This window comes from Ruditapes philippinarum, unplaced genomic scaffold (assembly GCF_026571515.1).
Source record: "Ruditapes philippinarum isolate M1 unplaced genomic scaffold, ASM2657151v2 ctg4900_1_1_1_1, whole genome shotgun sequence".
Lineage (NCBI taxonomy): Eukaryota > Metazoa > Mollusca > Bivalvia > Venerida > Veneridae > Ruditapes > Ruditapes philippinarum.
The window spans coordinates 152,539-176,803 of NW_026856496.1; the positions used below are offsets into that span (position 1 = coordinate 152,539).

Genomic DNA, 24,265 nt, shown 5'->3' on the forward strand with positions numbered 1-24,265 from the left:
ATGTTACAGATTATACTACGTGACACAAGTAAAATAAGCCTTCGTTCTTGACTTTGAAATGTCAGAGAGACATATTATTAAAATTGCGTGTGTGATTATGTATGTGTGGTAAGGGGTCGCGCGCGCGTCTGTGTGTTTGTGTGCTTGCGCACCTTTGCATGCGTGCATATAGTACAATTTTGAGGGACAAAAATAGATAATACCAATGCTGTAGTCGCTCTTGAAATTCCGCAAATATCAAAATCAGACAGAAAAATATTGTTCTTCCATTTAAAATGTATACAAAATTATGCTAACTAAGATATTGTCATGTGCGCCACATATTACACATTTATTCATATTCCTTAGGAATATACTATATATATACCCGTTGTTTGTTATTTTTGTATTTTGAAACTGAAATTTGCTTGTGTATTGTTCTGTTTCACATAATATTACGAAAGAGAATATTACTCTTTAATATATTTTGTTAATGCGATAATCGACGAAGTAATTGCTGGGAGGATTTGACTCAGTCTATTCCCTTACATATTGTGTACAACAAAATGTATTAATGTGCTCTTTGTTTGAACCGCTAAAATACAATTAACTAACCGTCTTTGTCCTACTGGCCATAGCTTTTACAATCGTTAAGTATATAACTGAATTTTGTGTTTACTGGAAACACTTAATGATACAGGAACCCACATATGTACTCTTTCAACTCATTACACGCACATGATGCAATTCATTACCCTTTATGGACACACTAGTTTGACGAGGGGGACGCCGCTTTTGTCTAATTTTGGTTAAAACACGTACGAATCACAGGCACGAGTATCGGACCTGGGAAGAAAAAATATGACCAGATTGATAAAAGAACCTGTGTTCACCTTAAAAATGTAAAACAAAAACAAAACAAAATGTAAACAATGACCCCCTTTAAAAATTTACTACTTATAGTATATTTTTAAAGGGGGTCATTATTTACAAATTACACCTTTTTTTAGTTTTCTGACACTTTTAAGATGAACACAGGTTTTATTTATCAATCTGGTCATATTTTTCTTCCCAGGTCCGATACTCTTGCCTGTGGTACGAATACTCTACCGCCGCTGCGATGGACCCACCGCTTATGTGAAAGTTATGGGCAGTGTGATTGTGATAACTTCATTCCTATTGATTTCAGCTTTTTTACAAATTTCTTTTTCATCTTTGTTTTTTTGGATAATTTTTTTACAAAATTGTACTTAAATTTTAGTAAAACGATTCTTTTTGCCCTTAAAATTCTTATAAAAAAAAGGGCGAGAAATTTTTTTAAATGACATTATTTGTATATACTGTGTGCACATAGTGAAAGCCAATTTCGATTATGACAACCTCTCATTTATAACATAAAATCAGCATTTTGTTTACTCTTTCTTGTGTTTTTGTTCATTGCTGCCATGGTAACAGCTTCTGATTATTTTTCCTCTCATCTGGTGATAAAGTCATACACCTAATACTAATTATCACTTTTCATACTTTTCAAGGTTATTTATTTTGTGAAGCTTAAAAGTTAGAACACATGACACTATGTTACCTTTAATAGTTATCAATTGCAATGTATTTCCAGGAGCAACTTGTACAATATTCTTTTAGTACCATTTTGATGCCTACAAAATGAGTATACCCGTCCCACTCACTGTATTATATATTATCTTACAAGACGGTTATACCTGTCCCAATCGCCCGTCTCACTCACAGTAACAAATATATATATCTACAACAGTACTGGTACCAGTCCCTATCCCAGTAAAAAGTAAAATCTGTCTGTAAGACGGCGATAACCATTTCTACTCACTCACAGTGATCTCTTTTTGTCTACATGACGGGAACACCATCAAGTTCCCAGTAACATCTTTTGTCAACAAGAAGCATACTCGACCCGCTCACAATAAAATCTACATACCTACCAGACGGTTATAACAGTCCCTCTAACAACAACATTTATTTTGTACATGACGGCCACCACCGTCCCATCTTTTTTGTCAACAAGAAGAATATTTACCCCATTCCGAATAACATCTATTCATCAACAAGACGGCCATACCACCGTTCCACTCCCCACTCGCAGTAGCATGTACAAGTTTTCTGATTTGAAGATTGGAAAAAAGCAACATTTTTATTTTTAACTTGGGTTTTATTTCTGCAATACAAGTATTTATCATCTACATTTTATACATGTATAAGGTAAAAACGTTTCCACCTTTAATAATTAAAAGAAATTGACGTCTGAATTTTTTTGTTCCGGGTCAGATTCTTCTTTCTAGAAGGGAATATTGCAATAATCTAACTTGTCGTGGATGCCACCTTTTATAATAAATTCATGTAATTTCCCACAGGCAATAACACTGTGATCACATGCAGGATGTATATATATTTCTGACAGTTAAATGATTGAAGCAGCATCTACAGACTAGCGACGTTTGTAATAAATATAGAGAACCATGTTTGAATAACATTGCATGATGAATACATAAACATGTTTGCAAAAACATTAGCTTTCTAATAGTTTTCTAAGTATTTCCACCATTTCACAGCCACTCACAACCGAGAATAAGGGTGATTTTTGAGAAGGGTGTATAATCATTTGTAATCCAAAAGAAGAACAATATCTAATAGCTTCAACGATTGTCCGGGCCATGGTCACGCTAACCGTCCGAAGAATTGCGCTTCTTTACTTTCGAACTTAGTTGCCCCCTCGTTGGAGCCACTGACTTTCTACAGACCTTACATGTGATTACATTTGAACATTTAATGAAAAACATAAAGCATTTGCCTATAGGTTGAATATTGACGTCTCGAGTTGCAAGTCTCAATTCTGCAATGCTTAAAATAACAATAAAAGTACTCAAACTTATCATAAGCATTAGATATACAGACAACAAGGACGTTGTCTCAGAATTTTGTGGCAATGCTGCTGCTATTATTGTTAAGAAAACGGCCATTGACAAGAAAACTGTGATCGCATAGCTTGCTCTTTCTCCAGACGACACAGGCAGAACGAACACAAATATGTCCAGGAGGGAGAGAAAAATAACTGGTACGATAATATTCAACACGTAAAAGTTTGGTCGCCTTTTTAATTTTAACGTAAAGAATACAGCTGCTTCATCCGTATTGGTCTCTCTTGCTGATGTTTGAACTAATTCCCATTCGGAATTTTCTACATACTCTTCAAGTTGTACACCTTTGCTTCCCACATCCAGATCGACATGAGATTGTGTATAACTCCATGCTGTGAACTTCAACTCACATATCTGTGTGTCAAATGGAAAAAATGTAATGTCCACCGAACAAGTTGATTCCAGAACCTGTAAAAAATTAAAAAGAAACATATTAAATTTTGTATTTTTAAGATCTGTATTGGCAATACAAATAATGCTATGATGTAATCATACATGTATATGTGCACAAAAAATAGAATAACGAATGTTCATATTACACATTTTGAGCCATAGATAAAAGTATGTTTGGTTTATTCAACCCATGGCAAATTGAAACGCATCGTTTGAAATATTGGGATTTGTTTCCATATCATATGGCTTTCACAATACGTTTCTGTTAACTTTCTTATAAAACCGTTTTCGACATCTCATTCTAGATAGTGCACTAAAAGAAAAAAACTACTCCAGTGCATTGCGAGTTATAGTTACATTTCCAATTAAACCCCTCAACGATTCTTGTAGCATTATCCCTTTTGTCTCTGTATTGCAATAATACTATATTCAATTTTAACTCCACAAAATATCATATTTAGCAATTTTCTGTGAAATCACAGTCAAAATAACTGGAAGAAATAAACGGTCTTGTTTTGTCTTCGTTATCAAACTTAAAGATAGACACGGGCCACTCTACAAATTAAAATTTAGGTACGGGAGGAAAAGATGTTGTTCGAATTGATTGGTGGGATTCAATTATGTTCTATCTCAAGTCAAGATCTACATTCATCTTCTATTTAATAAGAACATAACAATTAAATGTACAATAAACAAATGTGCTAAGTACTCCGATGTTATATTTCGAATCATGAGATACATCATTGAATTTTCTGGTTATTTTATGATATCTACATCTACACAAATATATGCCGTTCATTTAAAAACAAAAGGACACCTTTTGAGGTAAGGGTGAAAATAAAATTTCGATATTCGGTGTTTCTTTGGTATGTACATTTTATCTGAAGAAAACCTTTGACAACCTGTTCCAATTTGTGGCAATTTTGTACTATTACATTTATTTAGCTTCACTAGTCCAGGCAGATTCGCCCTTTTTTATAATATGAAAGCCCGAGAAAAGAAGCGTCCCCCATACATGCCTAGCAATGGAATTAATGGTAATTGCTTCATGAATGCTCGAATTATCGTGTCCCTGACGTCCGGGAGGCTTGGTAAGCTTCAATGAGCTTAAAAAAATAAGGTTGAATAAAATGAAATGATGAAAGAATCTGCGAATACAAAATTCCACCTTGATAAGACCCACACCTCAGACCTTTTTTTTTAAAAAAGGAATATTTAGTACTTAGAACATTTGTAAATCTATATGTTTAAATCCTTATGGTATCATTCGCTTGTTTTCGTAACCACTCGTTATAATGCTTACTTGAATTAGATATAACGTGTCAGGAACAACAACAAGTTTCGTCGATAATAAAGTTTGTTTTCGGCAAATTTAACCTACTCTTTAAATTAATTCCTTTCTGATACTAAACAGTGCATGCCACTGCCAAATGAACACATTGATTACCTGGTATGGGTTCCATTCAACAACCCCATTAGATGTAACGTAGACATTGAGGTAACTTGCACCAAGCCCAGTAAATGATTTAAATGTGTTCCTGAGAGATATGTCCGGCTTCCAAATATCATCCTGTGGCTAGAAAACATATTAAGATATTGTCGTTATGACATAAAAATCAACATAATCAAAATGGCGCGATAGTGACCACGATGAAACGTCATGGTGGCACAGGATATTATCTAAACTGTCATAATTTCACAAACACTATAAATAAACTGCTCTCTGTCTGTGCTGATGCTAATTCTTAATAGTAATAGTAATAGTGCGCGCACACACACGCACGCACGCACGTACGCACGCACGCACGCACGCACGCGCACGCGCGCGCGCACGCACACACACACACACACACACACACACACACACCAAATGTACTGGCCTAAGAACGGAAACGCAAGCTAAAAGTTGGTAAACGGAGAGACAAGCACCAGCATAGAGTTCTGGTCAACAGAAATAGGCACCATCATAGAGTCTGGTCACTGAACAATGCACCGGCATAGGGTATGGTCTTCGGTATCAAGCATAAGCATAGAGTCTTGGCAACAAAAGCTAGCACCAGTAAAGAGTCTGATCAAGGGTGGAAAATAACCGCATAGAATCTGGTCAACGGAAGCTAGTATCAATATAGAGTTTACGGAAGTAAAAACAAATAGAATCAATCAAACAGAGTCTGCAATTTTCATACTTTTCTTTTTTCAATATGAGATGACACCTTTTCCAGATTTTAAAGGAATTAATTGGTTAGTTTAAAGTTTTTTTCATTTTCACACGCAAATGATATATTAAGTGAAAGAGAAACGGAGGAAGGAGGGCTAACGAAAAGGATAAAGATTATTAGTGTGTAACGAACTGATATTCAGTAGCTTTTATAATCCCAAAATGCCTTGAACCTTGTTTATCATTTCATTTGTTCGTTACCCCACCCACTATTTTTATAAAGCAGATTATTAAATGTGCTAAATCATCCTTTTGTTGATATTTGTTAATTTTAGATAATAAATCACATTTTGTTGTCTATGTATGATATGTATGTTTATTTTCAGATTAATGTTTTACTGTGCACCGCGATATTTTATCGGAGTATTCATGGAAATTTTGTGTTCAAAATCGGCAACGTTGAGTCCTCTGTAATATGCTGATTACTTCCACTAAACCGTATAAAACTCTTAAATATTCATATATACGGGAAATAAAGTTGAAGAACGTACTGTTTGTGCAGCAAATTGTGTTTATAAAAGTAAATATTGCATGAAATCATCAAAAGAATGTGTATTTTTAATTTACTTCCGTGTTCAGAACCGCCATTAGCTCGCGCCACTAAATCTCGAGCAATGACGTCACAGGTCATATAAAAGCGCAGCTGGCGCGAAATTCAAGACAATGTCGAACATGGACGGCATTCATACGGTCACTCTGGGTTAAATAAAAATATACCAACGGTATATACCAATTTATAAAAAATGTGCGATGAAGAGGTAAAGTTATACCAACCAAGTTTTATTAAATAAAGTGTTTCCCTTGTCTCCATCTCCTGTGTATATTTTAATCGCGCGATACCAAATACCAACTGGTATCGAATACCAATACGCGGTTGTGTTATAATATTTGTTGGTATATTTGTGAAATATTTATGAATTATTAAAACAAAGTGTGTATGGTATATACCAACATATATAGAGTCTATATGAATTATATTAAATTATATTAAGAACATATTTGTGAATATTTGATAGAATACCAATATTGGTATAATTTTATCTGGTATCGATACCAGTTGATGCCAACAGAGGTTTTACTTGGATTTTGTGTGCTAGATTACCTAGAACTTAAATTCGTAGTGGTGATGATGCAAATCTTTATACATGTATTTTAAATAATCCTATAATTAATTTGAACGTCAGTGTTATAATTATTAACATTAATACCAAATACCAATTGGTATAATTTGGTAGCGAACACGTTATCGAGTCAAAGATGATTGATAAACGGCAATAATATACATTTGATGATATTGGTATCGTGATACCCGGCTAGTGTTAATAATAACAACGGAAAAGTGATTATTGTGACCTGTATATTCTCTAAATAAAGATTATTTATTAAAGTGCGTAATTTAGTGATTTCGAGAGTGTAGTGAAATTGTGAACATTATTATTAGTGTATTTTATTTCTTAAAACCGTGGTGCACAGTATATAACGTTTTGCATTGTGAATTGGTATTATTGATGCAGATTAAATAACGTTATAATATATTTATTGTTACTGTATTTATGTGATTGATGAATGTTGTTATATGTGACTATTTTATGTAACCGTTAATAAAGTTATAGTTAAATCTTAAATTGCCTCCGTTATTTTATTCTTTAATCATTCTCTATTATTTTCGCCACAAGCCGGGCCCAGGCGAACTCACGTAACACCCCTTTTAGAGTTAACAGGCCAACGCTCGAAGAAGGGGTTCGTTACAAATTTGGTGGCAGCGGTGTGGGATAAGCAATCTATTTGTGTTATTATCAAAAGTGCATTTGTAATATTTATTTATAATTATCGCATGGCTGTGAGCTTTTCCTTTGTTTCTTTACAAACCCATTTACTCAGTACACTTCAATGAGCATTTCAAAAACTGTATTGATATATAACAGTACAGTTTTTTCATTGATTCATATAGGAAAAAAAAACTGTACTAGAATTATATATCGGTTCTAGTTTTTTTTCGCACCTTGTATATATCAATACAGTTTTTTTCATAGAGGCTCCAATGGGGCAGTGGTAACGACCAATCCCAGTAGAAAAAAAACCATAAGATAATAAAAAATGAAATCAATAAAATAAAATAAAAATAAATATATTAATACAATGAAAAATATAAACAAAGATAATTAATGAAATGAAAAAAGCCCTTTAATCTTAAATCAATCTGGTAACAGTATACAATCCGCCTCTTATATTGGATGTCTTTTGTACATTTTTTTTGCGGCAGCGAACAACAACTTTGAAAAAACTGCCTTATGATAAATAACTGTAATGTAGCTAACGATTTAATTTTATTTATTTGTTTTCTATACAAAAAAGAAAACATTATGCTATTGCGATTAAAACAGTTATAGTATATGAAACTCGTTAGTTACGGGGGTATAACACTGGCTGGGGTCATCTCGGGATGTTTCTGCAAAAAAATGTCTCGGCCTAATGGCCTCGCCATTTTTTAGCAGAAACACCCCTTGATGTCGCCCCAGCCAGTGTTATACCCTCGTAACTAACTCGTTTCATATACTATAACTATTACTTATATTGCTATCATAAACCTGGTACCGGTGGTGAATATAAATATCTATTATAGTGGAAGACTCAGACATTATAACATTTAAACAAAATGAGAATTTGTGCTTATCAAAAGATGTTGACTGTGAATCGTTACCGAGTGATAATGAATCAATTGACGAAAATCCGTGTAGTATTAGCGCAGGAGATGGAGATAATGAGGAAAATTCTCTTGAAAAGTTAGTTAACAATTTTAATAGTCAGTTACAAAAAGGTTTGCATTCTGTACAGTTAGAAGTGAGAAAATCTTTAATTGATTTTGAAAGTAAATTAGACCATATGCAAACGCAGATTGATAATATCCATGCTAAATCGTGCAATAAAACAAATTTATATGATGACATGGATAATAAAGATGTGAGTTCACGTGATTTATGTCTCGAAAATGGTCAAATAAGTAGTACTCCTGATAATGACGATACCAATAATAATGGTCCTAATTCTGTGACTCAGATTACGCCGTTTGGCAAGAAAAATAGTAATATAGGTGATTATTCCCGACAATATCCGGTAAATACGCAAGGTACTTGTGGCATGTCCGACGTGTCAAATAGTAAAATGAAGCCACAGACTTATGATGGTTCAGATGACCTTGACGAATATTTAGCGCAATTCAATATTGTTGCGGAACTTAATAAATGGAATTACCATACTAAGTCATTATTTTTGGCAAGTAGTATAGTAGGGGGTGCACGTGCTATTTTATGCGAGTTAGACATAGAAAAACGGCGTGATTTCGATTCAATCGTTTCTGCTTTACAAAATCGTTACGGTTCTATTTATAAGGCGGAGATATTTAGATCTCGACTACAAAGTAGAATATTAGGAAGAAATGAAACTATTCCTGAATTAGCACAATCAGTTAAAAAACTAACGAGAAAGGCGTATCCTAGTGCTTCGTCAGAAGTTGTTGATTTGTTGGCATTAGATTATTTTGTTGATGCTTTGCCGGATACCGACATTCGGTTAAGATTAAGGGAAGTAGGACCAAAAACCATTAGTGAAGCTGAAAGAATAGCCGTTAGGTTAGACGCACACAAAGAAGCAGATAAAAGTAGGGGGGAGGAACCATGTCAGACATGTAGCTCCTGAAATAAGTTCTACTGATAGAAAATTAAATGATTTAAATTATCAGATTGAAAGCCTTGATGAATCAGGTTCGTGATTACCGTGACAAAGGTGAAACTCGAACACAAAACCAGAGATCTTACAAACCAAACATACAAAGCTCTAGACATGATAACAGGGGTCATTGGTCAAATAATCACCAAGTCGTAATAAGTATGAGCAAAACAGAAGAGACAAAAATCAAACTTATCCACAAAGTTATGCCCCGGGAAACGAAAAACGGATCGAATTTGAGGGCCGAAGTTCGAGACCAAGCACAGAAAGGTCCGACCCGATTTCAATAGATTAATAGTAAAGCTATGACAAAAGATGATGGATTTTTCATAATAGTGAAAATTTGCAACACTAAAGGTTTTTTATGTTAATTGATACCGGTTTCGAATGTTTTCAATTTTAAGGAAAGATTTATATGATAAGTTGCCTTTAGTAAATAACACCGGAAATTATACCAGTTAATATGACCATGGACTACTTCTACAGGTGATACAGCTCCGTTTTATGGTAAACTCTGTACACAAATTATTCAGTTGGTTCTCAGAATTTTAACCACCCAATCTTTCTTGCTGATATTAAGAGTGATGTATTTTGGGGATGGACTTTTTCAAATCTAATCAGCTGTCGCATTGATGTAGGTAAAAATTCTGTAAATCTTAATGGTGGTGAAAATGTATCATGTTTCATCGAGATGAGAATTTCTTTTCTTAACTTCTTGTCGAATACAAGCTAAAACAAAACATGTTATACCCTGAAAACAGAGGTGATTTTATTTGGTAAACCTGCTGAAGTAATTAATGACACTATTGGTATTATAGAACCAAATGAAAGGAGTGGTCTGCTAATAGCAAAATCACTAATTGATATTGAAAATGGAGATATTCCTATTAGAGTTGCAAATATAGACACAAGACCATGCACTGTGTATAAGAACACAGTTATTGCTTTTTATGAAGCAGTAAGCCCCCCCCAGATATTGTTCACGTTGAAACAGTTGGAACTGCTTCAAGTGACAAACCTACTGATATACCTGATCATTTAAATGATACTTTTAAGAAGGCCACGGAACATTTAACAAAGGATCAAAGTGAAAAAGTGAGAAAATTATTGATAAAACATCAGAATATATTTTCTAGAGATTCTGGTGACATTGGTAGAACACATATAGTAGAACACAATATAGAAACAGGACAAGCCCGACCTGTTAAACAAGCTCCATATAGAGTACCATTAGCAAAACGACTTGCAGCCGAACAGGAAGTCAGTGATATGGCTAAAAAGGGTATTATTGAACCATCAGTTAGTCCATGGAGTAGTCCTGTGGTAATGGTTACCAAACCAAATGGTAATATCCGGTTTTGTTGTGACTTTCGTAGACTTAATGAATGCACTGTGAAAGACAGTCAACCGTTGCCAAGGATAGACGATACACTTGATGCATTATCTGGATCGGCATGGTTCAGTACTTTAGACTGCAAATCAGGCTTCTGGCAAGTTGGCATGTCTGAAAAAGATAAACATAAGACAGCATTCTCAGTACAAGGGTTTGGTTTATGGCAGTTTACCGTTATGCCATTTGGTCTATGCAATGCACCAGCTACTTTTGAAAGATTGATGGAACGAGTTTTAGCTGGGGCTCACTTGGAAGAGCCAATGTGGTTAGTTTTACCTAGATGGATGATCATAGCTTATTCCAAAACATTTGAAGATCATTTGACAAGTCTTGATGAGATATTTGGTAGAATGAGTGAAGCTAACCTTAAACTTAGTCCTGAAAAGTGTGTTTTGTTTCCAAAAACAAGTAAATTCTTCTTGGTCATGTGATTAGTAGTGATGTGTGGCAACAGATCCAAGAAAAATGGAAGAAAAGTAAGAAATTGCGGAGAACACCACGAAAAGTTCGCGAGATAAGAAGTTTGTTGGGACTTTGCTCCTATTTTCCGTAATTTGGTTAAAGGTTTTCTTACCTTCAAATTGCAAACCTTTACATAAATTAACTGAAAAAAGGTGAACACTTTATTTGGTCCGATTCATGTGAAAAATGCTTTTGAACAATTTGAAATGCATTGACCCATGCCACCAATATTGTCCTATTCCTATTTTAGAAGGTATATTTCATATTAGATACAGATGCAAGTCGCTGTTGGAGTGGGTTGGTGCTGCAACAGGTACAAGGAGCTGAAGAAAAGGTTATATCTTACTTTAGTAAATGTCTTTCAAAAAGAAGAAAGGCGTTACTGTGTAACTCGGCGAGAACTTCTTGCTGTTATTTGCTCTGTGAAACATTATCATCATTATCTGTTTGGTCGCCATTTTATTGTAAGAAGCGACCATGGTGCCTTGAAATGGCTTACAAATTTTAAACAACCAGAAGGGCAGGTTGCCCGATGGCTAGAAACATTGTCTACTTATGACTTTGAAATAAAGCATAGGGCCGGTCGTATACATTCAAATGCAGATGCATTGTCACGACGGCCATGTAGTAAAGATGGGTGCAGCTACTGTGATAGAGCTGAGACTAGGTATGCAAAGTTCAAAGATGAATTAAATCTAGATGAGAGCTGTATTAAAGATAGCCCAAGAACGTTAGTAGAGGGGACAAACAAGTTATTAACATATGAAGTTAACGTTTGTCAGAACTCAAATTTGAAAAGGATAGATTGTTGTTTAAGTAATGGTGACGGTTGCTTAAACGACTTTGGAGATGCATCTAAGCGCGCAAAGACATATCTCTAAAGCAAACAGCAGATGGACACGGACGCGCTCAGAAGATAATGAAGTTCTTTGGACGAAATCAACGAGGGTTTACATATGCAGGTCATTGAAAACCCATACTGATTAAGAACGAAACCTTTGAAGAGTTAGGGAGTCGTCGTAATGATATAGAGATGAAATGTCCGAAAAAGGTATTCTAGACGAAAACGTATGGCAAAGCTGAAAAATAATTGCTAACCATATGTAAGAATACTTTATGCTTTTGAAAATATTACCGGTAAGAGAAGCTGTAGCCACCCTGAATAAGAACATAATTCGAGAAAAACAAAATAGTGACACTGTTATAAAGAACAGTTAAACACTGGGTAGACACAAAATGAAAAACCGCAGAATGGTTCAGACGTCGCACCTAGTTGTATCGAACTCAAATTCTATTGGAATAGAATAGAGTCTTTATTTATAATTGACGAAGTGTTGTACCATCGCTGGGAGAGTGATGATGGGATCACTTCTGACTATCTTATTGTGATTTACCAAAGACTTTAGTACCTGATGTTCTAAAAGAATTACATAAAAGTCCCACAGGTGGTCATTTGGGAGTTAGAAAAGCAAAGTTTAAAGTGAAACAAAGATTCTTTTGGTATGGACTAACAAATGATATAAAGCGTTTGGTGTAAAACTTTGTGATGTTGTGCATCACAGAAACACCCTCAGAGGAAAGGCAAAAGCGCTTTAAACAATATAATGTAGGTTGCCCATTAGAAAGAATAGCTTTAGATATAATGTGACCTCTACAAGAAGTTGATGAGGGCAACAAATACGTTTTGACGATAGTAGATTACTTTACAAAATGGATTGTAGCAATCCCTATTAAAATCAAGAGGCAGTCACAGTAGCAAACAAATTTATTAGGAAAAATTTGTTTCTGTGTTTGGAGTTCCAAAACAAATTCATTCTGATCAAGGTAGAAACTTTGAATCTTCCTTGTTCCAGGAAATGTGTAAAAATTCTCGGATCAGTTGAAAACACGGACTACAGCATTTAGGCCGCAGTCGGACGGTCTTGTAGAAAGAGGACAAAGAACAATTAAAGCTATGTTAACAAAGTTTGTTGATGAAAATCAGAAGAATTGGGATGCCTATTTGCCAATTTTAAGTATGGCATATAATTCAAAACTACTGGCTTTACTCCTAGAATGTTAATGCTTGGAAGGGAATTAGACTTACCAATTGATTTAGCACTGGACGCCTTTTACGCTTACAAGTCATAACAAAAACCGATTATGCCATAATGCTTTCCGAAAAACTTGAAAGCTGTACCATAATCTTGCGCGAAACATATTTCAATCGCTAGTGATTCTTCAAAAACGAATTTACGATAAAAAAGATTAAAATATTGGTCATATAACGAAGGTGACCTCGTGTGGTTATATAATCCGCAAGTTAAGCCCGGTTTAAGTGCGAAACTTTCGAAACGTTGGACAGAACACCATATGTTATCTTAACAGAAAAATAAATGATGTAGTGTGTACCGCATACAATTAAAACAAACGTTCGAAACCGAAAGTTGTCCACCATGACCGACTAAAACGATACGAAGGGACCACTGACGAATAAAGTGTTATGTAAAACTTGAACTCACATCTACATTAGTCATTGTCAATAGAAAAAAAAGTGCATTTATAAATATACAAATAAATAAATAGTCAAAATGAAACAAACAAAAACTATATGCATAGTATGCCACTTGTTTAGATTATTGTTCCTAAAATGAGTGATTTTATTTTACATTTTAGTGGTTGTGTGTGGTGTGCCGCAATGTGGTGTTTTCGAAGTTCTATTTGGCATCCAGACATGTTATTGAAAAACACAGCCATTTTTAACTTATTCAGTGTTTGAAGTGTTTTAGAAAATTGTTTATAAGGAAAGGTGTTACAATCATTTAATCAGTGCCATTATTAACTTACAACTCCAAGATTTTGCTTTAATGGCATCCAGAGGGGAGAGCGAGAGGGAGCTGCGGCTAAACTCACCGAATGGAAAAAGAGTAAATGCCTAATTTGTACAAAAGTAAAAATCTGGTTTCCTTACAGAATTAAGAAGGTTACAAACTGAATATGGGCCTACCCCCTGTGAATATAACAAAACGGAAAGTGTAAAAAGTAGTGAAATCACAAGTATGGACATTGACACTGACCTGAAAATAATGATTAAAAACCCCATTTCTCCCGTGCAAAGTCCGAAAAGAAATGTTCTAATAAAAAACATGGATCTTGAAGAAATAAGTGACGAGGAACTTGATTTCGTTGATAACGACGCTGAAAGTAAAACTCAAAAACAAACCAAAGAAACAAACAAACATAAAATGAACCATAATATTGAAACATCAGACACTACATCCTCAAGTTCAAGCTCAAGTTCAAGTGATTCCTCTAGTGAAACTAGTTCTTCAAAGAGCTCGGTAGTGCCAAAAAAAAAGGTGACCAATTCACGGAAAAGAAGGCGATCGTGGAAAAGGTTTTGCACTTCCCTCAGTGAAACTAGTTCGGATAGTGAAAGTGATAGTGACAGTTCACTTGTTGAAACAAAGAAAAAGAAAAAAGAAAATAAAGATATGAACAAGAGACACAAACAGAAGTAGATTAAGCAAATAAGTGAATCCAAACAAGAAGTTAATAAGACACAAGTTGAAGTATGTAATGAACACAAAAGTTTAAACTTAGATAAGACAGAGACAGTGAGAAAAGAGGAGTTAAAGGATTGTGTTGTAGTTTGTCAGGAGATAAATATGAGCAGGAATAAGGTTGAAACTGATAAAAGGAAAGTCATTGAAAAGATGTCTGTGAATGATACAATAAAAGTAAATAGTGGGACAAAAGCAACTAACATAAAAACTAAATTGAAAAATAAAAGTGTAAAAGGTAAGGAATTGAAAGTTAACATTGTTGAAAAAAGTAATAGGCAAAGATGGGGAAATAGGAAACGAGAAAGGAACTGGTAAATCAAAAGACAAAAGATTAGTGTTGATGTGAAAAGTGTTGAAAAAGTTAAAGACAAAAATAGTGATACAGTCAAAGAGAAATGTGTTGAGAAGAAAATTAAGGTTAATGAAATGGTAAGAGAAGAAAGGAGTAAAAGAGTTAGTAATAAAGGTGATGAGGGGAATAAAATGAAAGATGGACATGTTGTGAACAGAAGAGATGAAAGGAAAAAGGCTAAGAAGACGACAAATGAAAATTCAGTGAAAAAGTTCAAATCAAGTGAAAAAGAAAGAATACAAAGACGATAAACTTAAACCAAAATAATGAGCAAAATAACGATAATAAGGACAGCAACATTAAAGAGATCGGTAATGAAAGGTTTGACATAACAGGTAAAATTAGTAAACAAAACATAGTTGAAGATGTTGGAGACATAAATAATAAAGTGATGAAAGATAAGAAAGTTAACGAAAGTGAAACAAATGAGAATAAACAAACAAAACAAGCAAGCAAAGAAATTGATAATAATGACAATATGGTTAAAGAAGGAAAAGATGGGAAAAGTGAGGAAACAAATTTAGGAAATGTTAATCCTATTGAAAGTGGTGCTGATCAAGTGAAAAACAATAACAGTGAAAATCAGACACTTAATGAAAATAAAGAATGTGAAGAAATTGTTCAAGGGGAGTGTCAAAATGAAATAAACAATCAGGAACAGACCTCAGTGGGTTATTGTAATGTGAATATAATACCATTAATGGAGGAGACCCAAAAAGAAAGAATTATACTAAATATTGGTGGGCAAAAGTTTGAAACCTCACGTGCTACATTAACGAAAGATCCAAATTCATTACTGGCAAGAATCGTAAGTCCAGAGGGAATGACCCCAAGATACGGTAACCAGTATTTTATAGATCGTGACCCTGCCCACTTTAGCTTTATTCTTAACTTCCTTAGAAATGGATCATGTGACCTAAGGACTCTCCCTCATGATGTGAGATATTTGTACGAACTATATTATGAGGCGTCTTTCTATTGTTTGCCGGAATTAGTGAATGCGGTTTTAGGAAAAATCGAACAGTGTAGTGTTGTTTCTGCGAATCTGGTGCCTTTAAAGGCCCATAAACTGGGATGAACCAAGTTACAGATCATGTGAAATCGAAATGTGTGTATAAAAGTGATGTCACTTTAAATAAGATAAAGATATAAAGAGTGAATAAGTTACACTTAAAGTGTGTTTTGGAGAAAACTGTTGTGCTAATTTAATATTCAGAGTGATAAAGTGAAAAGAGACACTTAAATGACAGTATCGTGAATATTTGTTGCTTTGTTGATTTTATGTCTTGTTTGTTTTATTCTTATGATATTTGACATTTAAATTATATAAATATAAAATATATATAGATTTATGAAACATAAGGTTCTACGCTATGCATAATTGTAAGTATTCATTGTTATGTATTAAGTTATTTCTCATTATGCAATGAATATGATTAAGAATCCAAAGATAATCTTAAAATGTATGTTGCTATGTTTACTACTTTAATCAGGACTTACAGCATTTCTTGTTACTTTTGTGAGGTAAACTTAATATGTTTAAAAGTTCTGATATAGATCTATGTTTTAATGTACATTTTAACTGTGTAAATAATATTGTCATATGAAATATTTATATTATTTGATCGGTATCATTAAGATGTGCTTGTTACATAATTAGAGGAAATGATATTTTGTTCTTAAGATTGTTTCTATTGCTTTAAAATTTTCTACCTATTAATTAAATTTTGGAGACCAAAACTTAAGTGGTTGGGGGCAATGTAACGAACTGATATTCAGTAGCTTTTATAATCCCAAAATGCCTTGAACCTTGTTTATCATTTCATTTGTTCGTTACCCCACCCACTATTTTTATAAAGCAGGTTATTAAATGTGCTAAATCATCCTATTGTTGATATTGGTTAATTTTAGATAATAAATCACATTTTGTTGTCTATGTATGATATGTATGTTTATTTTCAGATTAATGTTTTACTGTGCACTGCGATATTTTATCGGAGTATTCATGGAAATTTTGTGTTCAAAATCGGCAACGTTGAGTCCTCTGTAATATGCTGATTACTTCCACTAAACCGTATAAAACTCTTAAATATTCATATATACGGGAAATAAAGTTGAAGAACGCACTGTTTGTGCAGCAAATTGTGTTTATAAAAGTAAATATTGCATGAAATCATCAAAAGAATGTGTATTTTTAATTTACTTCCGTGTTCAGAACCGCCATTAGCTCGCGCCACTAAATCTCGAGCAATGACGTCACAGGTCATATAAAAGCGCAGCTGACGCGAAATTCAAGACAATGTCGAACATTGACGGCATTCATACGGTCACTCTGGGTTAAATAAAAATATACCAACGGGTATATACCAATTTATAAAAAAATGTGCGATGAAGAGGTAAAGTTATACCAACCAAGTTTTATTAAATAAAGTGTTTCCCTTGTCTCCATCTCCTGTGTATTTTAATCGCGCGATACCAAATACCAACTGAAATCGAATACCAATACGCGGTTGTGCTATAATATTTGTTGGTATATTTGTGAAATATTTATGAATTATTAAAACAAAGTGTGTATGGTATATACCAACATATATAGAGTCTATATGAATTATATTAAATTATATTAAGAACATATTTGTGAATATTTGATAGAATACCAATATTGGTATAATTTTATCTGGTATCGATACCAGTTGATGCCAACAGAGGTTTTACTTGGATTTTGTGTGCTAGCTCTACCTAGAACTTAAATTCGTGATGATTAGGTGATGATGCAAATCTTTATACATGTATTTTAAATAATCCTATAATTAATTTGAACGTCAGTGTTATAATTATTAACATTAATACCAAATACCAATTGGTATAATTTGGTAGCGAACACGTTATCGAGTCAAAGATGATTGATAAACGGCAATAATATACATTTGATGATATTGGTATCGTGATACCCGGCTAGTGTTAATAATAACGGAAAAGTGATTATTGTTACCTGTATATTCTCTAAATAAAGATTATTTCTTAAAGTGCGTAATTTAGTGATTTCGCGAGTGTAGTGAAATTGTGAACATTATTATTAGTGTATTTTATTTCTTAAAACCGTGGTGCACAGTATATAACGTTTTGCATTTTGAATTGGTATTATTGATGCAGATTAAATAACGTTATAATATATTTATTGTTACTGTATTTATGTCTGATTGATGAACGTTGTTATATGTGACTATTTTATGTAACCGTTAATAAAGTTATAGTTTAAATCTTAAATTGCCTCCGTTATTTTATTCTTTAATCATTCTCTATTATTTTCGCCACAAGCCAGGCCCAGGCGAACTCACGTAACACCCCTTTTAGAGTTAACAGGCCAACGCTCGAAGAAGGGGTTCGTTACAAGTGTTTGCTGGGAATTAAGTGCTTATTGGTTTTGATTTTTAAAAAGGGAAGACAGAATATAAAGGCAAACCTCTTGAAATTGTTAAAAAGTTTACATATCTTGGAATAGTTGTTACTGCACAGGTGGATTTTTAATATGACTTTATAAAAACATTCTTTACAGACATTAAAGGCATATCATCAACTTGAGACAAAATAAAATCTAATACGAATTTCTAGCATCTCATACATATCTCTTTAATAAACTAATTTTACCTGTTCTAAATATTGTAAAGTCAAGTCGCACAAAATAAGCGTAAAATTGTGTATGACCGACCTTGTGTTGAGATCAAGAACTAAAACCAAACGCGTCTTGTAATTGATATTTTACAGTTCATTGATATTCTTTAAAGATATAAATATAATTTAAATTTTAATATGCAATTCTTCCGCAGGTTGCCGCCTTTATCTTAGCAGTGTTTATTAGCCAAAATTATAGTTTTGTAGGGATTGAGGTTTTTATGTTTGTTTGACATTTATGAATATTAAAGTAAATCACATAAGTGTTCATCAATGAAAACCTTTAGAATGAAAACAAAGAAAGCATGAAATCTAACGACCAAAAAGTAATGTTTCAATGTTTAATGCATGATAAGATTGAGTTTTTGGAAAAAAAAGAATGATTCTTTATTCGACGTCACGATTACATTTGAAAAAGAAATGCGCGACATTTTCAATCACAAAAAATGTTGACAAAAATGATCTTCTCTCAAATGATTATAACATAAATCGATTTTCGTTTTAAATTACTGCAATTATTTCTTACATGAAATACAGACTAGTATCTCTGGCCATGAAGAAAGTATTGATGAACAATTGTTACTTTAGTACAGGCTTTAAACTTAGAATAAAGAAGGTTTATTTTTGGAGAGTTTCATATGTCTAGTCGAGGTTATTCCATATTTATTAGAAGGATGCTTGGTATAATGATGGTAGTAATCCATTTTGGCCTTATAAACAATAACAAGTTTTTACATTTTTCGCCTGTGAAAGAGTCAAACCAAACCGACATCTTTACCAAGCAATGTATTGATACTGATCGAGTAACGCCCGTCATAATTATAGCGGTATTGTAATTTCTAAACAGATTGTTCTTTTAATATATAATACCATTGGTGCATATCCCACTAACGCATAAAAGATACATTTGGTTTAGATCTCTTGGATCGAAATACTAAAGCACGCATAGAACCTAATACTTTTGAGGCCTGAGATAAAGTAATATCAATGTGTTCGTGTCATTTCCAGTCGCAAAAAATATTTGTCTAAGTGCTTGTGATCATCCGCGTATTCAAGTGAGCTGTCATAATGATATTCATGGTCTCAAGGAAAAAACATAACTTTTGTTTTATTTGAGTTAGAATTAAAGAAAAATTGTTAAGACCATTTATTATAGTTTCAAGGTAGATTATTAGTGGAAACAAAGAAAGAGCAATCTTCAGCAAAACTGTCTTGATACGCTAAGAAGATTTTCAGCAATTTCGTTCACATAAAATGAGTAATAAAAGGGGACCAAGGGCTGAGCACTGCAGGGCACCCGTTTCTATATTTAGTTCTTCAAAACATTTATGACTTACTAAACGTGATTGTTTACAATAAGACAAATAATTTGAAATCCATTTTCCCTACCATATTGTTTCAGTTTGAAACTTAGGCCCGAATTTGATATGTCAAGAAGACAATGTTTGTCGCCGATTTTTTTTTCAAATCGTTCTCAAATTTGATGACACATGTCCATGAATTGATATATTGAGTAATGGCCGAAAGAAACTCTGATTATAACGGATATATCAATCAATTTATAAAATATTTATATATGTCTAAATCTCATCCTTTTCATGACATTTACAATGCAGCTTATAAGTGATAAAGGTCTTTAATTTGATCGCACTTCTTGAAAAGGGACGTAGCTTTTTCGAGTTTCCATAATGAGTTTGTGTTCACATGTATTTCGTAAATAAATAAATACAACCACTTAAACTCACACCTAAAGATAAGAAAATATTAGTATCCAGACTTTTGCAGATATTTCTAAGCTTAATTATTTAATATAATTAAATTTTTTTCATATCATAAACTTTTGCAGATATTTCTAAGCTTATTTATTTAATATAATTAAATGTTTTTCATAGCATAAACTTTTGCAGATATTTCTAAGTTTAATCATTTAACATAATTAAATGTTTTTCATATCATAAACTTTTGCAGATATATTTAAGTTTAATCATTTAACATAATTAAATGTTTTTCATATCATAAACTTTTGCAGATATTTCTAAGCTTAATCATTTAACATAATTAAATGTTTTTCATATCATAAACTTTTGCAGATATTTCTTAGTTTAATCATTTAACATAATTAAATGTTTTTCATATCATTAACTTTTGCAGATATTTCTAAGCTTAATCATTTAACATAAATTAATTGTTTTTTCATATCATAAACTTTAGCATAAATGGGGTTCAAGCATCTTTAAGTGCATATACTCGCATACTTACAATGAATAACTCATAGATGTTTGAAAATGAAGCATTGTCCCATTTCAAATACTCGTCGACCCATGCACAACTTAAAAAGCCAGATATTTTCAAACTTTCTTCTTGTTCATCGAAATCGATAACAGCTGAAAAATATATGACATATATGACATCAATTCCTGTTGACATTTAATGAAATCAACCATGCTTATTTTTTAAAAATATTTTTACAGTATTTATTTTATCACATGTTCACGTGACTGTTTATTATTATTTATTATTATACAAATGTATTTGTCTCGTGTTTTTGTATTGTAATGCAAACTGGGATATTTATTTTATGCTTTTCAATGGATTACTGATTTATCCGTGAAAATTATATTTGGTAATTTCACAGTGAAAATTATCAAAATATAATTTCACTTTTTTCAATGACGAAACTACTTTTTTAAGATTTTCCCCATGTGGTACCTCAATTTTATTTTTTCTGACAATTCTGACAATGTCAGGCTGTTTAAAGAAAAAGCAAAGCTGAAATTGATAAATACCTTAAACGTCAAAAGTAATAAAAAGAAGAAAACTTACTTCTATTCATTCAAATTCCAATCACCAAATTTCGTCTCTAAATTTTTGTTTCATTTTTACAGTCTGAAAAATACATTCCTTCCACATGCAAACTGCTCTTGATGACATTTGGGCATATTAAAGTATCCTACGAGTAATAACTGCCGTATGCTTAAGAAAAATTGAAAAGCAATGACAGCTACAGCTCGTAGAACAAGTAAACCACCCAGCATTCCGAGCAAGTTCCAAGTCTTCCATTTTTATAGCTGCTTTTTTCATGTTTTCACATCTGTCAACACTTATTTTTTGTCTGTTTCAATCCTCAAATATGTTTTCTTTCTTTTAAAAAGGTGTATGACTAACAATTCCAAATGATATCCCTCTGAATCAAACACAATTATTTTCCTCCCGTGAAATACACAACTTCAAAAAATGGCTGCCGCTTACATTTAACAAAGCCAGGTCTAATATAAATTCGCAGTAAGTAACAGAAATATGGATGGATGGTTGGAATTTTCTCCTACACGAATAGTTTGTTTTTATTATTAAAACAAGCGATCATTCATATTTTTTAAACAAAATAAATAATATCACTGTCATTTAATGTTGATTGTCGGACTTATTTTTCAGTTCAAGACTTCTTGTTTTTAATGAGAAATTCGCACGAAATGAGGCTCTCAATGGGGAAACAGATTTTAATATTTATGTTAATATTATGGAAATTTCGTTTAAACTTGTTTTTTAGCATAAAATAAAAAGAAAATTTGTTTGTTTGTTGTGTAACATGTAATTTTATTTCATCTCGTGAACTTTAAAAACAGTATTCTCACTCGTGGCTACGCCACTCGTGAGAATACAGTTTTTAAAGCCCACTCGATGAAATAAAATTTCATCTTACACACAAACAAACAAATATCCTCTATATATTCAATAAAACTTGAAACTTGATTGATCTGTTAGAAATACAATGTATATACATGTATTACCAGAATGAAAGTGCCAGATAGAGAAACATTAAATTGGAACAAAATTTGATAGATAGATAGATAGATAGATAGATAGATAGATAGATAGATAGATAGATAGATAGATAGATAGATAGATAGATATATATAGATAGATAGATAGATAGATAGATAGATAGATAGATAGATAGATAGATAGATAGATAGATATATATAGATAGATAGATAGATAGATAGATAGATAGATAGATAGATAGATAGATAGATAGATAGATAGATAGATAGATAGATAGATAGATAGATAGATAGATAGATAGATAGATAGATAGATAGATAGATAGATAGATAGATATGGATGGATGGGTCGGTCGGTTGGTATATGGATGGATGGATGAATGGAAGGACGAACGGACAGTAATAATGTGGCTACACAATTGTTCTCTCTATTGTTCTTTTTAGCCACACAAAAGAAAATAGCCACATAAAAGCATTACGGAATGAATGACATCAAAGAGTAAGATTAGTTACTAATTGTCCCTCTAGCAACATTATTACTGTCCCGTGAGAGCGGACGGACAAATAAATAGATAATGATTCAATATTATAGTTATATAATAATTTATGAAATAAGTACTCACAGTTAAGGAAATAGTCCACTCTAATTTCTATTGCAGTTGTTTGGTCTTTCAGAGGCCGCACTTTTTTATTGTAACCTTCAGTAGTGAATAAATGAGTTAACAGTGCACTCACATCCGCACCACTGTAACAATATGTCAACATGGGAAAAGACATGAAAAACAGTAACAAACTTGTCCACAGTCTATAAACATTCATATTTGATATTCACTTGACGGTAAGTTGATCGGAGGAATATTGGCAGATTATATTTTGCATAGACTTTTCAATCAATTACACCAATATTCTCTTAGTATCCACATCACAACAGCAAGATTACTAAAAAATATGTTGACTGATTTATTCATTAAATATGTTTTATTGATACTATAATCAGTTAAATACCGTCGGGATATGTTAACTTTCTATTTTCGTAGGTTATCATTGGTGCGTTCTACTTCGGACAAAGCAAAGTTGATTACCGTGTCGGTAAAGAAAAGAAACCTGTGACCTATTGTTTAATTTTCCAATTATAAATGTGCTAAAAATCAATGGCGTTTCTTAATTCCTTTCTCATATTTCAAATAATAATACTGAGGTCATTAACTAGTAGCTAATGAACAATTTAGCGCACTTAATGATCATATAGTTTATTAATCTGTTATTTTCCTGTTGCTTATAAAAATGATCAATTCATTTTAATTCAATGTGTTGTTATAGGGTTATCCTTCACAACATACTTAAATGAAAATTGCAGACTCGGTTTGATTGAGTCTGTACATGAGGGATAATGAATACGTGCAACATCCCTCACGCCCCCTAGCACAGACTTGAGCGGTTCTCAATTTTCAACACTTAAAAGTTCTTGAATCAATGATCCTAAAAGACCAGGAAAATGTAACAACACTGTAGCGAAGAACAAGGTATTTTTTTACAGCTGCCACACGGCACTTGACATCTTCTAGATTATCGATTAGGTGGTGCATACGCAGCTTGTAAGTTGTATTGTACAGAAAGTTATAGGGCCAGTGCCAACTTTTTTCAGGTTTGGGGATTGAAATAAAAAAGTTTCTTTCGATCTGTTATGAACTTCAAAAAAAATACCCAAACGTTAAAAATATTTAATGAAATAATTTAAGAAATTGACGTTGATGATGATTCGTGTACTCAGGGGCATTATTAGACACAATTATAC

At 32.9% G+C, this 24,265-nt stretch overlaps 1 protein-coding gene across 1 annotated transcript; it reads right to left on the minus strand.

Annotated features, from left to right (window-relative positions):
- Nucleotides 1-2,672: 2,672 nt before the first annotated feature.
- LOC132746741 (acetylcholine receptor subunit delta-like) lies at nt 2,673-23,467 on the minus strand. Its single transcript, XM_060735992.1, has 4 exons — nt 23,094-23,467; nt 20,948-21,072; nt 4,768-4,896; nt 2,673-3,335 (listed from the first exon to the last, which is right to left on the minus strand). The coding sequence occupies exons 1-4, from the start codon at nt 23,287-23,289 to the stop codon at nt 2,673-2,675; spliced, it is 1,113 nt and encodes a 370-aa protein (XP_060591975.1). The 5' UTR covers nt 23,290-23,467.
- Between the last annotated feature and the right edge of the window lie 798 nt (nt 23,468-24,265).